Source organism: Salvia hispanica, chromosome 2 (assembly GCF_023119035.1).
Source record: "Salvia hispanica cultivar TCC Black 2014 chromosome 2, UniMelb_Shisp_WGS_1.0, whole genome shotgun sequence".
Lineage (NCBI taxonomy): Eukaryota > Viridiplantae > Streptophyta > Magnoliopsida > Lamiales > Lamiaceae > Salvia > Salvia hispanica.
The window spans coordinates 31,131,767-31,152,773 of NC_062966.1; the positions used below are offsets into that span (position 1 = coordinate 31,131,767).

General features: G+C 33.4%; 3 protein-coding genes across 3 annotated transcripts; all 3 read right to left on the reverse strand.

Moving 5' to 3' along the window:
• Positions 1–245: 245 nt before the first annotated feature.
• Positions 246–3,188, reverse strand: LOC125207092 (ADP-ribosylation factor 2). Its single transcript, XM_048106301.1, has 7 exons — positions 3,038–3,188; positions 1,889–2,058; positions 1,689–1,759; positions 1,395–1,514; positions 773–891; positions 613–694; positions 246–489 (listed from the first exon to the last, which is right to left on the reverse strand). The coding sequence occupies exons 2-7, from the start codon at positions 2,034–2,036 to the stop codon at positions 484–486; spliced, it is 546 nt and encodes a 181-aa protein (XP_047962258.1). The 5' UTR covers positions 2,037–2,058; positions 3,038–3,188; the 3' UTR covers positions 246–483.
• Positions 3,189–3,769: 581 nt separating this feature from the next.
• Positions 3,770–5,756, reverse strand: LOC125207684 (1,4-dihydroxy-2-naphthoyl-CoA synthase, peroxisomal-like). The gene is made up of 9 exons (XM_048107132.1): positions 5,443–5,756; positions 5,196–5,318; positions 4,941–5,042; positions 4,810–4,848; positions 4,631–4,729; positions 4,490–4,537; positions 4,313–4,408; positions 4,119–4,241; positions 3,770–4,035 (listed from the first exon to the last, which is right to left on the reverse strand). The coding sequence occupies exons 1-9, from the start codon at positions 5,698–5,700 to the stop codon at positions 3,919–3,921; spliced, it is 1,005 nt and encodes a 334-aa protein (XP_047963089.1). The 5' UTR covers positions 5,701–5,756; the 3' UTR covers positions 3,770–3,918.
• A 1,016-nt stretch (positions 5,757–6,772) lies between these two features.
• LOC125203521 (polygalacturonase At1g48100-like) lies at positions 6,773–10,230 on the reverse strand. The gene is made up of 7 exons (XM_048101888.1): positions 9,844–10,230; positions 8,989–9,120; positions 8,606–8,836; positions 8,442–8,486; positions 8,141–8,348; positions 7,374–7,564; positions 6,773–7,293 (listed from the first exon to the last, which is right to left on the reverse strand). Exons 1-7 carry the CDS (start codon positions 10,150–10,152, stop codon positions 6,901–6,903), a joined length of 1,509 nt encoding a protein of 502 aa, XP_047957845.1. The 5' UTR covers positions 10,153–10,230; the 3' UTR covers positions 6,773–6,900.
• Between the last annotated feature and the right edge of the window lie 10,777 nt (positions 10,231–21,007).

Sequence of the window (21,007 nt, forward strand, 5' to 3'; positions counted from 1 at the left end):
TTGGAAATTTTGTCAACTTCTTCGCATGTTCGAATGATATTAGTGATCCTTTATAAGCCTACAATTCTTCCTTTTTTTATAAAACAAATGTAACTATTAATTTTAAAATTCAAATAAAATAAGTTCATTTGGAAATACTATGATTTTCAATGAAAGACAAGTTTGGGAGATTCGATTGAGTTGAGCGTTTTCTGCACTTAAATAAGTAATGGAGATCAAGCAGTTAATGAGTAGAGAGAGAAGCGTGGGGCAAACAAATAATAATCCAAAACCCTAGTCTGTGTCTGAATATTACATTCAAAACTAAGCAAACGTAGGAGGAAATATAAAACAAACCATTGTCTGATATAGTGACATTTTGAAGGTCCTAAACATAAATGAAAAAACAACATAGTTTCAAAGCAATATATGGTTAAGAAAAAGCTAGATAAAACCTCGACAGTTTCCAGTATTAGCTCTTGCGTAAACAGCTCCAGAAAAGCTCTAAGCCTGTAATATAATTTAGGAGATTCAGAATCTGACAAAACATCTGATACAACAAAGCTAAATTCGAAGATCTCACAAAGTAAAGTTACGTGATAAATCATAAATGTATCAGGCATGACTACTTGCCTTGTTAGCAATGTTGTTGGAGAGCCAGTCCAGTCCCTCATAAAGCCCCTCACCAGAGGTGGCACACGTGCTCTGGATGTACCTGGAAGCAAAAAAAATGTGTAAAAATCACAAAACCAGTGAGTGAAGTGTACTGATCTCACAGATTAAGAATATATACCAGTGGCGCTGCCTGAGCGAGTGTAGGCCAAGCTTGTCAGTGATTTCAGCAGCATTCATTGCATTGGGAAGATCTTGTTTGTTTGCAAATACAAGTAATACAGCATCTCTCAGCTCATCCTAAATGAATCAGCAGATAGTTTTAGCCAAGTGGTCTAGACAATGATTTTATGCCAACATGAAAAGAGTGATCGAATACCATATCCATTAGCAAATATGGCCCTCAATCAGAAACAATGATATTCACAGGTTCATAGTATTAAATCTGCTGCATATATTTTAAAACAATTTCATACAAACTATTTGGCCTCTTGATAGAGGAAATGTGTTAATCAGAAATTTTTTCACAATTACCGAACAAGTACTGATTATAGTTCTCCAAAGGAGAAAGAAATTATAATGCAACTAAAGTAGTGTACGTTACTTTCTGAACCATAATTATTATCAGAAAACTGAGAAGTGAACCTCAAAATAAATTATCTCCAGCATGTCTTCTGGAAAGAGATAGACTCTTTATAATTGACATGGCCTCTTGATAAAAGGTAATACTGATAACTATACTTCTAAGAGCCACTTCCCATCTCAAAAGTTAAATTTGAATCAAATAAAAAAAGGGATATTACCTCATTCAACATCCTATGCAGTTCATCCCTTGCCTCAACAACACGATCTCTGTCGTTGCTGTCCACCACAAAGATGAGACCCTGAGTGTTCTGGAAGTAGTGCCTCCACAATGGGCGGATCTGTAAAAGGATTTAAACAACATTGTTAACAAACACATGCAAGAATGTTTTGTCAAAATACTAGAAGCATTCATAAAATTACTAAATAGAGCATATATATATATGATTATCATGGTTATTTTTTTATATCAAAATAAAGTTACAGATTATTCCGAGATAATAAAAAAATCCCACCTTGTCCTGACCCCCAACATCCCACACAGTGAAGCTAATGTTCTTGTATTCGACAGTCTCCACATTGAAGCCTGCATAGCAACGGTTAGTGGAAAATAAAATAGCAGTGGGACAAATTCATAATTCAAGACATGCATTGGAACCCCTTCTCAATTTCTACATGAGTCGAAATAGTAGTCAAGTTACAAAAGAAATCATACCAATGGTAGGAATGGTGGTAACAATCTCTCCGAGCTTGAGCTTGTACAGGATGGTGGTCTTACCAGCCGCATCGAGACCAACCATCAAAATACGCATCTCCTTCTTGGCAAAAAGCCGGCTAAAAAGCTTTGTGAATGTCAACCCCATTTCCCTTTCTTGCTTTTGATCTCTGCAAAATTTAGCGCCCCAGTCACGTCATATAACATACACAAGCATATTTCATATCAAATCATATAAATATGAAACCAAAAACATAGGTTAGTTATACTCTTGCGGGATAAGGAAAATTGACTACTGCAATATGGTTTCAGTGTGCCTACATATCTATGACAACTTATTGTCTGCCAAACAAGGTATACATACGATACTTGTATGCATAAGCAGATTTGAATTCCTACATACCAAATTTACCAATTAGTACCCTTTCCAGTATCAAACATAGTCCTACTAAAAATATAAGATCAACATCATCATTTCTCTTTAAGGCAATTCCTGAATTGAATTACAAGGAGCTTATATGCAATGATCTGAATTGTGATCCTAGACTGCACATGTTACCAAATGCAGGTAGCTACACGATCAAATCCAATTATTGGAGCTTTAAAAGGAAAGCATCTGACATTGCAACAATTGGAGCTAAAAAATTCAACTTCAAAATGAAACAATACTAGATAAAATCCAAAATTAGATCCCAACACCACCACAACATAAACCAAAAGCAACAATCATTTCACAATTTCCAGCTTCGCAAAACACAGATGCGAAATTCATATATAAATCCATCAGATCGGAATGATGTTCCAGATCGGATCACTACCAGAAACCGACACCAGATGAAGTCACATCACAACATCGTTAAATCGACTAAACATAAATGAGATCGCAAGACGGATGGATCTCACCAGCTATCAACCCCCAAAACTCAACAAATCCCAATCACCGCACAAAGGAAATCGAAAATGCAGCATAAATAAAACCTAAATAGACCAACAAGCAGCTCGATCTAAACGATAACCCTAATTCTACAAAATCCATTAATAAAAATCACAGATCCGACACATCACAACCGAAATTCAAATCTAAGCACAAAATTCAACCAAAATCAGAGCATGATGAACAAAATAAAAAGTAGCGGGATCGCGACGAACCTTGGAACGATAGATTTGGTAGACGCGCTAGAGAGAGAAAGTAAGTTCCTGCTCGCGCGAGAGAGAAATGTGGAGCTGCCTCAGAACAACGCGAGATGCTAATAACAATTTTCGGGAGGAGAATGGAGAATCGTCAACCAATGATTATTTATATTGAAAGCGCTCCATTTACTTCCGAAATACCTAATTTGCCACTGGAAAGTAGCTATAATTACGTGATTGCCCCTCATCTTGTAATCGGCTTCATTCGCATCCAGCCGTTGGATCTCACCTCCACACGTCCGACGGCCAGATTTGTCAGCTGGTTCGTCAATTTGGGTAAAAATAATTATTTAATGAGTTTATTTTCCTGATTTGCTATTGAAAATAACATTACGTCATAATTATAATCTTATAAGTAGGAGTATAATATTTAGGAAGGGTGTCGCAAATTTTAGGCATACCAAAATCAGTGAATTTTAATATATATTTACATTTTCCTAAAACTAAAAAAAATGGGCAAATTTTAGGGTATATCATATATGCATTGTAGAATACTCCTACTAAACTTCATCTATAAATTTCAATAATATTTGAAATTTTGTATATCACATTCATTTTAACGATTGCTTTTAAGTTTTAATATGTCTCAGAGTTTAATGCTATCCAAATTTCGGTCTGGAATTTCAATTTGTAAGAATTTTTTTGATGCATTTGTCAAAAAATTGAAGAGAAGATAATAACGCAAGATCGTGAAAAAGCAGCAATTTCATCTGCTATATATGAACATGATAAAGGACATTTTCTAAACACGAAGCACACATGAAAATGGATTGTTTCTCTAATCCTCACAGAACTCCAAGATTTTTATTTCTCAACGCAGACAACATTAACATGGCCAATCATGGAAGCCTAGGAAATCTTGAGAAGTCCGGTTTCCTTCGCTCCAAATATGCGTTCTTCCCTTCATTGCCCTCTTCAGTCCCGTAGAATAGGAGCGTAGCGTCCCCTCCAATTTGCTGAAAAATACGAGCATTACACACACGGACTATGCTACTACCATCTCATATTCGAGACAACTGCAATGTTGTTACAAGATTACCTGAAGTCCAGCATGTCCGTCATCAGCTGCATTGATGGCTGCTTTGCACAACCGAATTGCCATTGGACTATTCCTCAGAATCTCTCTACACCATTTAACTGTTTCTTCTTCCAGCTTCTCCAGCTGATCAAAGACAGAGTTTAAAGTTTATGTTTGATGGCATTTCATAAGGATTTTTTAGATGGAAATCTTACAGGCACAACTGTGTTGACAAGTCCCATTTTTTCTGCTTCCTTAGCATTGTAGAACCTTGTCATGTACCACATCTCGCGTGCACGTTTTGGGCCAATCTGTTTAAACACACATGATCATGAACTTCCTCTTCTTGTTAGAGAATAAAAATATAACAAAGAAACCGTATGTTTGAGTACCAAACGAGACATTATCGAAGCCCCATAGCCTGCATCAAAGCTTCCAACCTAAATAGTTTGCATAAAAAACATGTGAACGAACTAGATGAATAACTAATGACCAAGATTAGTTTGTGCTCAAAGAAAACAACACAAGACTACCTTCGGCCCTGTTTGACCAAATACGGCATTATCAGCTGCTATTGTTAGATCGCAGACCATGTGAAGCACATGTCCACCCCCTACTGCATAACCTGCAACCTTGTCAATCATAAAAGAGACGCAAATAAATGACTTGCAAAGTTATATTGCGGTAAAAATAAATAGGCAATGGAGCTTACCATTGCTATAACTGGCTTAGGAATGCGGCGGATTTGGACCTGCATTTCACTCATGATCAATCAAGATGATGAGAAGAGCATGGACACAATTATTACTAATCAGGCCTAGATCGATAAAACTCTTAATCTACCTGAAGGTCTAAGACATTGAGACGTCCGAAGCTATCATAATCAACGTAGCCATCTTTGACTCTGAGTAATTGATCCCCTCCACTGCAGAATGCCTTGGTGCCCTGCACCATATCATTATACACATTTACTTTGTAGTGGTGATTACTAGTAATTTACTACAGCATAACAGTACACAAAGTGAGAATTAGCTCTTCTCAAAACACTTGGTTAATTAGGTAAAGTGACTCCGGTAAATCAAAAAACAACAATGCTACCTTCCCGGTGAGGATGATGACTCCGATTGAGTTGTCATCTCTGGCATCATTGAAAGCACGCATCAGCTCCTTTACCGTTTCAGGCCTAAACGCATTTCTCCTCTCCGGTCTATTGATTGTGATCTACGACAGTATAACACACAAATTACACACATGTATGTACGTATATTAGTCAATAAATTAAACTATTTAGAAATATGTGTGAAGTTGAAAATCAGTGCGGTTTTCGTTGGAGAAGAGAGCTGACCTTAGCAATTCCTTCTCCGACTGCCTTCTCGTAGATAATGTCGGCGAAATCCTTACCGGAATCGTCGATCGCCGCCTTCCAGGGCGGGATATGAGTCGGTACGGCGCCGTGCACGCGGTGGTAGGTGTCGTCGAATCCGGAGCTGCAGGGGGAGATGACGACGCCGTGAGCGTGATTCGATTCCGGAATCAGATGCCTTGAAACAGCTAGCACTCTTCTGCTGATTGCTTTAGCAGCTTCTGCTGTAATTCCCGCCATTGATGATGCTTCCGTTTGGCAAATTGGGAAATGGGAAAAGGTTGATGTGGCGAATGAGATAAGAAATGATAAGCTAAGGAGATTTACTGTTTTGCCATTGAACTGAACATGAAATTCAGTTTGACTAATTTGGTAAATTAAAGACAATTGAAATGGAGTTACTAATTTGGTAAATTAAAGACAATTGAAATGGAGTTACTAATTTCATATCCGCCTGATTACGATTCCATCAGATATACTACTCCTACTTAATTAGATTAGAGAAAATGAAATAAATTATAGCTGATAAATTCTGAATTATGTATAAACATATTTGAAATTGAATAAACTAGCTTTTTTATTTATATATAGATGATAATGACATCGTCGTAATACTATGATTTATGATAAATTGATAATCATAAATATTACTCCCTCTGTTCCATAGTAACAGAGGCGTTTCATTTTGAGCACTCATTTTGAAAAAATAATAATAAATAGTTAAAGTGGAGAAATAATAAAGTAAGAGAGAGAATATTGTAGATAAGACTCTTCACTATATTATTCTCTCTTACTTTACTCTTTCTCCACTTTAACTAATTATTATCATTTTTTCAAAATGAGAGCTCAAAACGAAACGCCTCTATTACTGTGGAACGAAGGGATTAGTCATTTACTTATTCATAGGTGTATATTAGCATATCAAAGTATCCAGTTTAGGAAATGCTTTCTGGGCTGGAGTCATGAAATGGGCCAACCATCATCAAAAAGTCTACCTTTGAAGGACATTATATAGCGATCTTATTTTCCTTTTCTTTTTCAATGTTCTTTTTTTCCAATAGTTTTATTTTTTATACTGAAAGAATAAAATTTGCTACTGATAATCCATTATATATGAAATCTATTCAAGATTTTTACTTTTTCAGCATCATGAACGTCAAGTTTTGGTGAGACAAGTTCCAGTAAGTAATTTTTTTTCCTGACAATTTTCTCAAACAAATTTGCTAAAATTATTCTTCACAATCCGAGTAACAAATTATTGATATCGTCAATTGTCATCCAATATTTGCTAAAAATTATTCTTCACAAGCTATGGTGCGAAAGGGGCCAGCCCAAACCACGCCGACCACACAAAAGAATACACCGCATAAATATATAGTAACTTCATCACTATATACACAAATAGCAACAAATATCGTCAAAATGTCTTGATCAATATACCTAGCAAGAATCATGATCCCCTTGAATCTTGTTGCTCGACGGCTTCCCCACTTGTAGGCACTCAACCGGAGGAATCATCGGAGAGAAGAGCTGCCCAAAAGTCTGCCAGCAGAAGGGGTTATACATGTTGTAGCGCTCCGGCTGTGCCCTCAGCTGGATGTTCGTTAGGGTCACGTCCGTGCAGGGCATGTGGTCGCTGCAGGCAAGGTGCACTGGCTTAACTGTGTAGGTCCCACGTATGTTCTCATAGTTGATCCCGGACAGAGCCACTGCAGAGGACTGGTTCTTGCAGGTGCTCTTGTCGCAGTAGAATTGGTCGATGACTATAGGCAACTGCACCTCGGAGACTTGGATGTTTGAGAACTGCACGCCTTGGACTGACCCCGACCCGCCCTAGAGAGAAGCAGCACTCGGGTTAGGGCAAGATTCGTGGCAATTGAGAAACAGAGCTATTAAAGAGAAGTTTTTCTTACCTGCCATGTCTTGATCCGGACACCATTCATCGTGTTGTGCATCATAACATCTCTGACAGTGATGTTCGACACACAAGCTTTGGTGTTGTCTTTCCCTAGCCCTCCGATGCTGATCCCGTGCCCTGGCCCACAGTTAATATTGTGTATGTATACATTGGTGCATCCAGTTTGTATAGAGACACAGTCATCCCCTGCAACAAAACACTTCTTATTATAACAATTGTTGGAAACACGCACAATCACGAAAAGCAGTAATGAACATGAAAATTGTTTACCCGGTTTGTCAGTATATGAATAGATATAGCAACTAAGCCCTAATCATAAAAGCTAAAACCATTAGGATCAGTCTGGCTTTTGGTGTTCAATCCATTTAGGCTCCACACTACAACAAAATCCTTGTTTTTATCTAAGTATAGGTTCCAAGATTTATTCATCTATCCAAAAAGTTCACATGACACTTGTCTCATTCTGTAATAATGTGATAAACACAACAGAATTCATATTCTTATCCACGCATTAAGACAACGACAATCCATGGCACTAAAAGGTCATCAAGAACAAGTGTCTTCAACAGGATGAAATGCCGAAATGGACCACCAATAGATGGCTTGATTTCAAGGATGTGTGGTTGCTATATAGGTCCCCTCACAACGGATAAGATTTCATCATAACGGATCACAAGTTTGTCCTAACCTAAACCAGCATTCATATCATGTAACGACAACAACATTAGTAGTAAGAATTAAGGAATTATTTGCGTAATTTACCACAAGCAAGACTGGAGCTACGGATCAGGACGTCTTTGGAGTTCTGCAGATGAATGCCATCGGTATTGGGGCTGTCTGCAGGCGAGGAGACGCTGAAGTTGTACACCATGACTCCAATGCAGTTGTCAAACTTCAGATGGCACTGAGGGCTGTTTTGGATCGTTATGCCAGTTACCGTCACATTGAAACTCCCATAGAATCTAAGTGCCTGCAGAGAAATTCAAGAATTCAATTAACAATACAAAAAAGTTAAAATTTTGAATAATTCCCTTGTCTATTTTTTTTTTCAATTGGCTCTTACAGTTGGTTTGATGCTTGGCATTTTCCCACCAAGTGAGCTTCTCACCTGCCACAATCAAACTACCAGTTAAAATAGGAATCAAAACAAGATAGATTATTGGAGAAAAAAACTAAAAATATAAAAATTAAAAAAAAAAACAAGGAAATTGGATAAAATTCTATTACAGGAGCTGGAGGCTTTTGTCCAAATGTGAGGTTAGTCGGGAAGATCAATTTAGCTTGATCATCAAAGGGATCATTATCATACGGCACACTCTTCCACCAAACGGCGCCGTTTCCATCGATCGTGCCGCTTCCCTTGATCGTGAGCCCAACCAGCTTAGTGAACTCGAGCCATTGGAGAAGCCCTGAACCCCAGTGGCTCGAGCCTGTGGGGGCCACAATCGTGCCATCTAACTGCAGCATTTCAATAAACACATGGTGATCAATCAATGATTTTCATCTTCTATTCCTAAATTGGTAAGAACTAACTACGGCATTTCAACAAACACATGGAGATCAATCAATGAATGTCATCTTCAATTTCGAAAATTGAGAAGAATTATTACCTGAAAAACAATGTCGTGTTGGCAGTATGGACCGGAAAACGAGATGGGCCCCACCAAGAAGACGTATTTTGCTGGGACATTAATGGTTGAAGCTTCAATTTTACAAGCAGCAGCCCAGGCAGCTTGAAATGCCTGCAACAAATAAGAGGGGTTTTTTTATTCTTTAAAATTGAAATTAATGATATATATAATTGTATTTAAGTACAGATTATGGGACCAATTTTCCAAGTAGTCAAACATGGGCATCAGCAATTCCTATGCTGCTTGTGAATTTCTGGATTATTGCAGTTTAACTTGTTGTAGATGTTATTTTTTGTGTGCAAATAAGTATTTGTTTTAACCTTTGGAAATTTATTAGTGGACCACCACACTTTTTCTCTTGTCTATTTATGTGACTGTTCTGCCATTATTTAGTGGAATAAATATGTGGGCAGTTCTGTTATCCTATATTTAAATACTACTCCCTATGTTACTTTATTCAAATATTTAACAAATTAATTTAAAAGATTACGAGTTTAAATCTCCTAAACAATTTCTGAATCTAAATCACAATCAAATATTTATACACGTGGCAGGCACTAACTAATGACGGCCCATGTGCACTAATAACGGAATTTGGCTGCTATTAATTTCGTAATGTGAAGTCATGAGAAGTGTAATAATAAAAGTAAAACGGGCAATGATTGGAGCAGTTTCATTTTCGTCAAAAAAATTTCCTAAAAATTGACCGTGCAAACAATGCTAATTATGATAATGTAACAAGAGTTATAGAGTAGGAATGTCAAATTTTGGACCACATTATTTTTGACATGCAATTTTATAAAAAAAAAAAAAAATTCTGAAATCTTCTTGTACCTTAGTATCATCTGATTTCCCATCACCTTTAGCTCCAAAATTCAGCACATTAAACACTGTTGAACCACCTTGCTTCGGCGGCGGAATTGGCGGCTGCGGGATCTTCGGTTTCTGCTTGCCGGAACGGCTGCTGTGGTGGCCGGAGCGGTGGCCTTTGCTCTTCTTCTTGGAGAGCGACGCGGCGGAGTTTCGACTCCGCCGCCAATGCTTGCCTACTCTTTTGGCATTGCAAAACTCGACGGCGGAGCACCACATTAGAAGCACTATGATGATTGTGAATGTGATGTTTTTTAGGTGAAAACCACCCATTTTTTTGTTTCCGGTGGCGGAGGAGTGATAGGTGGAGGGGGAGAGGAGTGGTGGGATTCAAGGATTTTATATAGGTGGAGTGACCATCTGTTTTGAGTTCATAAACAAAAGAATTATACTAGATGTCTTTATTCTATTTTGTGCCCTTTTTATTAAATGTTTGTCACAATCTTTTGTGAAGTTATATTTTGTTTAGGAATTTCGCCCAACATAATGTGATGTTTTGTTTTGTAGTAAGTATCTCATTCATTCGTCCATGCAAAAATACATTAAATTTTAATTGGTTAGTGCATGGGAGTCTGGTTTGCAGCAATTAACTAGCCAATTGCATTAAACTAGAATCTAAAAATAAATAAATAAACAATTAAATAATAGTATATCTTGTGCTTTGGCATGTACTCCCTACAAATTGTCATTTATTAAATGAGTGGTATATATCTTCATTTCTAGAGAACTTACAATTGTCTTCAAAATGAACAAAGTATATTGAATTATGGTAATAAGTTTCAAGCTTCATTATGGAAACTCATATTGTAAAACAATGTTAACTTTCACATTTCTTTCAAATGGCCATGTTTTAATACCATATATCTATAGTTACATATGCTATTGTTCCAACAATTTTAATACTCATAATTTTTAAAATTTAAAATAAAATTTAATGGTAGGGGGTTCCGTATGTTGCATGTTGTACTACATGCTTATGTGTTCATACACATAATATATGTGTGATTGTATTAAATATAGTGATGATTAATAAATGGAATTGATGAGAGATAGAAAGACACGTGAGTGGGTGTATAGATTGTCAAAGGACAGTGATTATAACAGCTCCCTTCACCATCACATGCAAATGCATTCCTTCACGGGCTGCGCTTTTCACCCTTTTGTCTTCTACCAATTATCCCTATTAAATATACCAATACATTTTTTTTTCCTTCTCATCCATCTATTAATTTATTCTACAGAAACATTCTCCAAGGCTCTGTGATGCCACATTCCTAATATTTTACGTCTCCAAATAAAGTGGGTAATCACTAGTTATGTTTCATTAAAACTCAAACCGCAAACGAATTTGCGTTGAGGATAAAATGTGAAGTCTAATCTTTTCCATGAAACTGCTCATTATGGGACAAAATATGAAGTGATAAACTAATAATTATGAGATTGTTCACTCTATCAATTAGGCAATTTGCACTCTATATATAGTACATGTTATCTTGATGATTGAAAAAAGTATTTGGGGTTATTTAAGAGGAGATATGTGATTTGTTCTCCTTTTCATATTGATTTGGTGAAGATTCTATTTAATCTAAGCGTGGATAACCTTCTTCCTTATGGGCCTTTTAAGAAGATGAGTTACTGATTTCTAATATAGTACCGGAGCGGGCTCAATCGATGATAATTTTTATCTATTTATCTCTTGTTGTCTTGCCTACCAACGTGTTGAAAGTCTGATGTGTCATTCCGGTCCTACACGCCTACTCACGTAATGAAAGTCTGATCATATGTCATTCCGGCCCATACGTGCAAGGGTGTGTTAAAACCTCTTAAATTATTCCCGCGTCGACTTGGTGAAGATCTCATCTAATCAATAAGTGGTGGATAACTCTCCTCATATGAGGTTTCATCTAATCTATACAAGTGGATAATCTCTTAAATTTTGTTTCATATTGACTTGGTGAAGATTTCATCTATCCTATACAAGTGTAGATACCCCCCTCCCCCCGAGGTGTCATCTAATTTATACAAGTATGGATAATCTCTTAAATTATGTCCCCGTCGACTTTGATGAAGATCCTTTCTAATCTATATAAGTGTAGATAACGTGAAGATCTCATCTAACTACGAGTGTGAATAATCTATAAGGCATTTTAAGGGATGAGTAGTCAATTTATAATAAGATCGATTTTGATTTCTTTTAATTGAGCGTGGAGGGAAATAGTACATAATTTTAGTGAAAAATGGAGAATAATATGCATGAAAAAATAAGAAGGGGAGGAAACAAGGAAAGGGCGCCCATGGTATAGGTTTATTGAGTTTTGTAAAGTTTTGCAGATAAAGGTACTAGGAAATATACCTACAAGCTGTCCACGTGTCCATCCCATAATAATTTACCAAACAGTCAGAGAAATCACGAGTGAGTGAGTGCACCTTAAAAATGAGGGTGCTTTCATTATTAGAAGTTGGGATTAGGATTACAAAAAAGTCGTTTGGATTCAAATTATGTACTATGAAATTAACTATAAATATAGAAAAAGTCATTCAGATTCTAATAAGATTGTTTAATTGGAACTTATTATTGAACATAGATCTTTTGGCATTCGATTGTGTTTACAAGCTCATCGTGGCTCCTCGATTTATGAATGAGGCAAAACCTCATATTCAGCACCAAGTATTTCGTTGATGGGGTTTGACTTCTCATCACAAATCGTGGTGACGTGTCAAAGCTCCTCTACACACGGGAAAACGTCATTAACAAAAATCGTTTTTCACACTCTACCATGAACCAATTTAATATATTTAGTTCTATTTTTTTCGAGTTCATGAAATAAAAATAGGACATGGAACCATCTCTATTTGCTTGCAATTATTTCACCAACAGGCTTTTCAGTGAATTAAGATGCTTCTTGTTGAATTAAAAAAAAAAATATTTAAGGAGTGATTGTATCTAGCTATATATAAACTTTTATTCAGATGTCCACTTCTAAGTAATGATCCCATTATTTTGTCACTCGACATGTCACAATAACATTAATGTAAAAAAATCAAAATAATTAAAAAATTTACTTAATTAAAAATTAGAGTATCATTTTGAATTAATTAAAAGTAAAATTGAATAGCCTTTTTGCCATTTTCGCCAGAAAATCGCCGTATCTAAGCTCTGGCATAAAGTTAAATTTCCAATAGAAGAGATATATACTAAATCGCAAAATCTCAAATCAATGGCATTATTTTGGCATGTTTAATTTGGCTTTTACAATAATGTTTTGTTATGCGACTTTAACAGATAAGTACAACCTTCTAAGCCGTTGGTTCAATTCGTCTTGTGAATAATAGTAATACACTCGTGAGCTTTTTATTTCTCGTGAACTTAGGATTAGATTAGTAGGCTCTATTTCAAATGTTTTGGCATCACACATTTATTGAGGCAACATTGGGCATTATCTTCAGCCCAATAAATGCGTATTATTTGATTGAATAATACTATATATTAACATCTATACATATATAAAAGGCGAGTTTTGGCCTTTTCTTGAAATATTTATATGTTTTGTTCTTATTCTAAAATATTTATAAGTTATGGACCAATTTGAATATTTTAAGCAATCATGAATATTTATTTAGATATTTTAATGAACATTTGGCTAATTCTTAAAGCACTACAATGACTCATTGGTGGTTACAAATATTTAAATAGAACAATGAGCATTTAACAAATTTTGTAACCTATATTGTCTTGATTTTAAAATTTATGATGTTTTAATTCCATGATCTCTCATGTACTAATTTTGCACCTATAAAAGGCATAGAATTGTGGATGAAATACACTATACACACTAACAAAACATTCTTCATTCTCTCTCAAGCTCTCAACATTTTATTGCACATTTTAGGAACATTGTTTTGCTCGATTTTGGAGCCCCATCAAGTTTATAGGTGCCTAGCAGGTTTGAGATGTTATATACGTTAGGAGGAAGTCGTTTTCATCTCTGGGAAAAATATGTCAATCCGAGAGCACTAACCGTGATGTAATTTGTCTTGCGGGAAGATGGTTTTTCTTGACTAATTTTCATTGTAATTTCCATTTCATTTGTTGTTGTTTTTTTCGTTTGATTACAAAAGTTAGAGTACCGCATGTATATGGTTCCAGAATTTTATCCCAATATTTCTTACAGTTCTTAGAGAGAGAAGAATTGTAACATCCTTAACTCAAACATACATAGTATTTATCTTCATCTTTACACAATTTATTATTTTTAGTAGATAAATATGAAGGATTGTTTTAAACATATTTTTCAAAAATGTCAACACTTAATATAGTCTCTTTATCATTGTCCAAATAATTGTGTTTGTCTCAATTCAATTTTAAATATGTTTAAGTTAATGTCTTTAGGTGTAAAATGAATTGAGGAGTATATATTTATTGAATTTTTATTACATAGTAGTATATTTTTCTATTTTAAATCGTATATAATTATTTTGTTTCTTATATTAATTAATTGATTAACAATTTAAAATTGTATGACAAAAAAATATTCTGTCGTGCATCGCACGTGGGTTAAGACTAGTGTGATAAAAGGACGACAACATTTGCTGTATAATTCATGTGTCATACTATAAAATTTGATTAGATAGTACTTAGTAGTAGTAGTTATGTATGATAGAGAGCTTTCTCTTTTTTTGATCTCTAACAATTCATAATTTGAATCTAAGACCTTGCTAGTAGTAGTAGTATATAATTCAGTTAAGTACATTTGATTAACATAATAATAATATGACTGCGTGATAGTTTTAATTAGCCAAATGATAAATAATATAGTAGTAGTATATATTCATTCAAGAAGAACAATCATATTTTTTCGTTTTGATTTGTCGTTAAAATTAGTCTCTATCTATCTGTATATACACTATGACTAAAGAATTTATGAAAAGTTTCTATTTCTAATAAGTTATGTCTTTTTTTTATTAATAAATTTTTTTTCTCCATTCATCTTTTTTTATCAATTTTACTTAAGAGGCTACTTTAGATAATGAATGACTTTAATTGATATTTTGTTACCTAATAAGAGCAAAATATTAGTCTAATTATTATTTTAATCACTTCAAGTAATACTCCTAGTAGTAAGTGGAGTGCGCAATCATAAGAGAGTAGTCGATCATTGCTCCCGCGAATTTTTACATTAAAACTTATGTCCCTAGTGGAGTATTTTTTATAGGTGATATTGAAGGCATAATAACATACCAAGTCGCAGTCATGCATGATGCATGTGCCATCTTCTATTAATTGTAAATTATGTGAAATATTTAAAAATTTGGAATGGTCGTTGTTATTGTGAAAAATTGAATACTTGGACATGTTGCTAAGACAAGCAATACCAGTTGTCATTCCACATTCTACGGAATCTAAACCATTAATTAATTGCCTTTTTGTCATTCTAACAAAAAGATTAGGCTGGTACTTTTGTCATTCTTTCTATTAAAATAAAAAATCTATAATTTATTTGTGCCTTTTTGGGTATGTCGTGCATAAAACTCCGACTAGCAGGTATATATATGATACTCCTATATAGGTACAAATAAAATTCTAAGAAATATTCATCAACCATATCGTTTATTTGTATATTAATACATTAGCTTTACGAAAAAGTTAAAAATGAAATAAAAAGGGTATATATTAAAAGTCTGAAATGGTATAAACACAAGATCTGGTGCTTCGATGTGGGTTCCAAATCGCACTAATGAGAACAAACATGAGATTGTCCAAGAAAATTCGTATAAATTTAAATTCTATACTAGTGCAACATAACTATTTAAGTATCTTGCTATTATAATTATCAATTTATCATGCAACATTGCAACTCCCATTTAATTTTCATAAAGTCTAATTTTTGAGCTGAAATTGGTGTAGACATGCTTGCGATAAATACATATCTCGATAATAGAAAACCACTGTTTTACAAGATTTTAACAGATCTGCAAATGCTGTTAGAACTTAGAAATCAGTGGTGGTTGGCATGTCTAACTTGCAGTTGGACACCTTTGCTTTATAGCGCTAATTTCATATATATCCATTCACAGGATTAAATAATACAGTATATAATCACAACACATATAACAATTTTTTATTCTTCTTTTTGAGAAACTTGGGCTCTCCTTCCTCTTTCCTGGCTAAATATTTTTTGTTTTTATTATGTGTAAATTTCATATGCATCCATTCACGGCCTAAATGAAACATCTCAACATATTACATATAGTGTTATCATTTTGTTTTATTGAATATAATACTCCTACTATGTAATATTTTAATCATTTGTAAATGTGATTTTTTGCAATATCAGAAAATTGGAATAAGAGATACTCAATGATTTTCATTGAGCATGTGGTGGGGAACAACAGAGAGCAATCCGTGACTAGCTATAACTATGGACTATGGTTGTGTTGTGTGGATTTAAATTGGTAGTTGGTATTATTGGGTATGACATATGCATGCACAAATTAAGGCTACTCTTCGGTATGCTTTTGTGACCACATTACGTAGGAATCACATACAGAAAATACATGAGAATCATATGAGACATTCAATCTAATATCTTTGCTCAAATCACACTCTTACATACACAACATATTTGTTACCACTATAATTTAGGCTAGGTTGATTTTTAAATTGGAGTACTATAACATTAAAAATCTCCTTACAAAAAGACTAGTACCACTATTTATAGTGCATTATGAGTAAACCTTAACCAAGAAACTTGATATGTAGGCCATATATGCAGTTTGTAATATCAAATTGTTTATAATAATTTCGGACAAAATGTTTTAGATGGTACTCCCTCCGTTTCGCCCTAGTTGGACGAAACTTTTCGACACGAAGTTTTAGAAATGAATATTGAGTGTGTTAAATAAAGAGATAAAAAAGTAATAGAGAAGAAAATGTAGAGAGAATAAAGTACAAAGTGAATAAAGTAGTGCGAATAAAGTAAGAGAGTAAAGTAAGAAAGAGAAAAAAGTTACCGTATAAGGAAATGACTCAACTATGGAAACTTTCTGAAATGATAAAATGACTCAACTACGAAGAAACGGACTGAGTACTACAATTTTTGGCGCAATAAATATTAAGGATAGTGGTTTAAAAATCAATAATTTAGAATCAAATATGGTACTGTATATCTCAAATGTTAAAAGTGGTTGAACAATTATAAACTTTATGTGTTTGTGCCAATTTCTCAACTTGACATGGTTCAATTCTTTTCCGACCAAATCAAAACAGCGTGGAATATGCGTATTTCTCAACCTGTCGTAACTCGACTCTTTTCCCTCCTTCAACTTTTCTTCTCATTTTTACGCTATTGGTATTCATGAAAAAAAAATTTATACTGTTAGTGAAATTTGTGTATTTGCTTTTTGAGTTTAATTAACAAAAATTTTAAATTTTTTGAAACATCTTAAAAAAATTGAAACTAGAAATGAGAATAATGTGATAATAAATTCTAGGGGAAATCTATTTAAATCATCAAGTTTGGTCAAAATTTGGTATATCCCATAAAGTTTGAAATCCGCTAATTAAATCATGAAGTTTCAATTTTTCTAGTTTAACCCCACGAGTTGAATTTTAGGTGGAATCTTTGTTGACGTTGATTGAGATTTCAAGATTGATTTAGATTTAAATCACGAAAAAAATGTGTGTGTAATCTAAAGTATAATCACAAGGAGCTTGATCTTAAAGTTGGATTGAGATTTTAAAATGGATTTCAATGTAGAGATGCAAATATTGTTAGAGTTTGTACACTAGAAATCACCTTTCGAGTGATTGAATATTGTAAAACTCTTATTTTATTTTCCAAGGAATAAAACAGATTATTTGTTGTCATAATGTTGTTATGTTTTACATTTAATGGATGTTGATTGCATGGTTAAATGTATAAGTAAACTTAACAAAGTCTAAGTCTTTGTTTTAGACCGGTTGTGGGCGACGTCCACTTTAAGGTAACACGGTCAGTCCTAAACAAAGAAAAAAAAGAATTTCACGACCTAGATGGAATTAGACTATCCATCGTGAAAGGTTGCAATGTCAGTCCGAATATTTCTAAGCCTTGTTGAAATAAGATGACATTGGTGTGGTAAAGCACTGAACGGATCTAACAGCAAGACGAGTCTTTATGCTATCAACTGAAAGGCGATGTCTTGATAAATATTTGTTTCTTAATCAATGTAGGTTAGCATTGAGCATACGGTATTGATTATGCATTACTTTGACTTATCAAATGGTGCGGATTTTTCGTAACCCAATAATCCTGATATATTGGGTGGTGGTGATTAATATCTAGCGGTGCTAGGATTGCTATTATGTTGAATCATGCGCGAGGTGAGTCTCATTTGATAATGTCCTCAAGAGGAACACGAAACAAAGTTTTATTATTCGGAACCTAGCTAGTTGGAGTTTGATTACTTTATGAATAATAAATAAGTGTTCCATGCTAAGTCCACTTTTGGAATTTATAAGAAGTTACTTAATTAAGTCCATAGCAAACATTAATTAATTAATGGATATTTTTTATCTTAAGCGTGGGAAATGAAAGTTAAAACGGAGACGAAGACGAAGTAGCTATAGCGTGGGGTCGGAGCCACAACAGCCTTGGGTCGACGGCCGATTCTGGGAGGTTTTCGAAGGTATTAACGGGCCTGTGTTTAAAATTATTTCTCTGATGTGCGAGTCTAAATTTTCAATTACATTACTTCAATTACCTTTCTACTTTATTTCTCTTATTTTACTAATTTTGAGTGAAATCTTTCGTCACCCACTACTAAAGTCTAAAACTATGTTTTTGGATGGATATAGTATTTTAAATTAATAAAGTATTAGTACTGTGACATTCTTAACCCGAAACTTGGATCATTTTGCATATTGATTGAGTTTTATTGATCATTTTATATTTATAATGTTAATTGCATATAATTATATATATAGAAATGTGTGTAGATGTATTTAAATACTAAATAATTAATTCAAGTGCGTGTATAATTTATTCACGTATGTGTGTGCATGAAATAATAGATATATACGTGTCACCTACAAAAGTGCGTGTATATTTATTCACGTATGTGTGTGCATGAAATAATAGATATATACGTGTCACCTACAAATACATGTATATAAACTAGAAATTTATCAAATGAATAGAATATTTATTTTGTATCTATGAACCTTATTTTGTTAAAACAAGAATTATATAGGCATATACACGATGGATTCAATTATATGGATCTATATTTTGTTAGATGAAATTCATATTTTAGCAAAACATTGTCTTTTATATATTCATTATCATAGTTTATCTCTCTGGGGGAGAAGGGAGTAGTAAATAAGTCGGTCTTTTACACCGCTTCATCCAATTATATATAGAGTGAACTATATAAATGATACATAGTCTTTTACTTTCGCACATAAATGATACATGATCTTTATTTTATATCGTTTATGGTACCCCATAACAAAAATAACCTTGGATACCAAATATGAGATTTTTTTGTTATGGATGATATTTTTGAAAATTTCAATTAATTAGTAACAAAGATGTGATTTTTTTCTTCCTTACTTATTTCTTTTTTTCTTCTTTAGTTTCTCCTTCTTTCTTTTTTCTGCATTTTCTTCTTTCTTTTTAGTATTTCATCTTCCTTTCTTCTTTCTTTTTCTCTTTAATTTATGTTTTCTCTTTTTTCTTTTCTCTTCTTTCTTTTTCTCTTTAATTTATGTTTTCTCTTTTTTCTTTTCTCTTCTTTCTTTTTAGTGTGTTATACATACATCTAATTGTACTCATAATATAAATCAAGAATAAAACACCTAATTAAATTAATTATTTAAAGTAATTAAATCAATTGAATATTTTTTATTAAATTATTTTATACTCATTTTAGGGTTGAAACACCTAACTAAAAATATTCAACTCTTTATATCATTACGAATACAATTCACGATTTTAAATTTTTTTTATTAAGACTATATTGATAAGTTATTAATTTAATAATAATAATAATAATGTTATTATTATATAATATTTTATGATTCATAATTTAAATAATTATACTATGATTATTTATTAATTATTACTACAAGTTTTTATATTATAACAATAATATTATAATAATAATTAAATATAATTATAACTATAATTATATTTAAGTATATTTGAATGATATTAAAAAATAAATTAGTTATTAATTTATAATATTAAAATAATAATAATAATAATAATATTAATAATAATAATAATATAAAGAGTGAGGAGAATGAAAGAAGATATATTATAATATCACTTTTGGTACTAGTTTTGTTTATGCCTAAAATATCCTCCATGACACAAATGGAAAAATGCATTTGTTTAGAGGGTATTTTGGAGTTAAAATCTTATCAGGTACTAAAAATGTGATTAATAGGTACCAAAAATGATATAAAATAAAGACCAGGTACCATTTACGTGCGAAAGTGAAAGATTAGGTACCATTTATGTAGTTCACTCTTATATATATAAGGAAGCTTAGGTTTGAAAGAAAAGGGTGTAGAAAAATACGGAAGAGGAAAAAGAAAAGAAAAATAGAATTGAGGGTCATAGTACAGGAGACGGGATCGGTGTTCAGCTAGTTTATTTATCACATTTAAGGTGTGTATAAATCACACTTTTAATTTTACATGTTTTATGTGCTTCTTGCTAGGTATTTATATAAAGTGAATAATTGAACTATATGATGTGACTCAGATATAATTATGTATTATTTGATATTGATGGTGGAAATGATACGTGGAAAGGTCAAATAAATATAAGGGACCGACGGGTCATACACAATGGAAATCCCGGGCAGATACCAGGCTTGATCTATCACAGAATAATAAAAAGAACGGAGAGGCATATGCATGTGAATATTAAATTGTTTATGATATTTATTACTTCCGGTGATATATATTGGTGAATGATTGTGTTTGATATTTGTATGTGGAATTAAAGGTAAGGTTTACATACACTGAGTTGTGGCTCATATAAACCACTAATATTTTTCAGGAATAAGATATCAGTGATGTTTCGGTTAATGTGAGTTATACAAACTCTACATGTTATCAGGGTCGGCGGCTGACGCA

What these genes read in the sequence shown, in the direction of transcription:
- LOC125207092 (XM_048106301.1), bottom strand. Translation starts at nt 2,036, where the DNA reads ATGGGGTTGACATTCACAAAGCTTTTTAGCCGGCTTTTTGCCAAGAAG. An exon ending in TGCATAGGATGTTGAATGAG is followed by an intron (nt 892 to 1,394) that starts GTAATATCCCTT and finishes TGATTCATTTAG; the next exon opens with GATGAGCTGAGAGATGCTGT. An exon ending in TCGCTCAGGCAGCGCCACTG is followed by an intron (nt 695 to 772) that starts GTATATATTCTT and finishes TTTTGCTTCCAG; the next exon opens with GTACATCCAGAGCACGTGTG.
- LOC125207684 (XM_048107132.1), bottom strand. Translation starts at nt 5,700, where the DNA reads ATGGCGGGAATTACAGCAGAAGCTGCTAAAGCAATCAGCAGAAGAGTG. An exon ending in CTAAGCCAGTTATAGCAATG is followed by an intron (nt 4,730 to 4,809) that starts GTAAGCTCCATT and finishes ATGATTGACAAG; the next exon opens with GTTGCAGGTTATGCAGTAGG. An exon ending in ACGGACATGCTGGACTTCAG is followed by an intron (nt 4,036 to 4,118) that starts GTAATCTTGTAA and finishes CGTATTTTTCAG; the next exon opens with CAAATTGGAGGGGACGCTAC.
- LOC125203521 (XM_048101888.1), bottom strand. Translation starts at nt 10,152, where the DNA reads ATGGGTGGTTTTCACCTAAAAAACATCACATTCACAATCATCATAGTG. An exon ending in GGAAATCAGATGATACTAAG is followed by an intron (nt 9,121 to 9,843) that starts GTACAAGAAGAT and finishes TATTTGTTGCAG; the next exon opens with GCATTTCAAGCTGCCTGGGC. An exon ending in TGCCAAGCATCAAACCAACT is followed by an intron (nt 8,349 to 8,441) that starts GTAAGAGCCAAT and finishes ATTTCTCTGCAG; the next exon opens with GCACTTAGATTCTATGGGAG.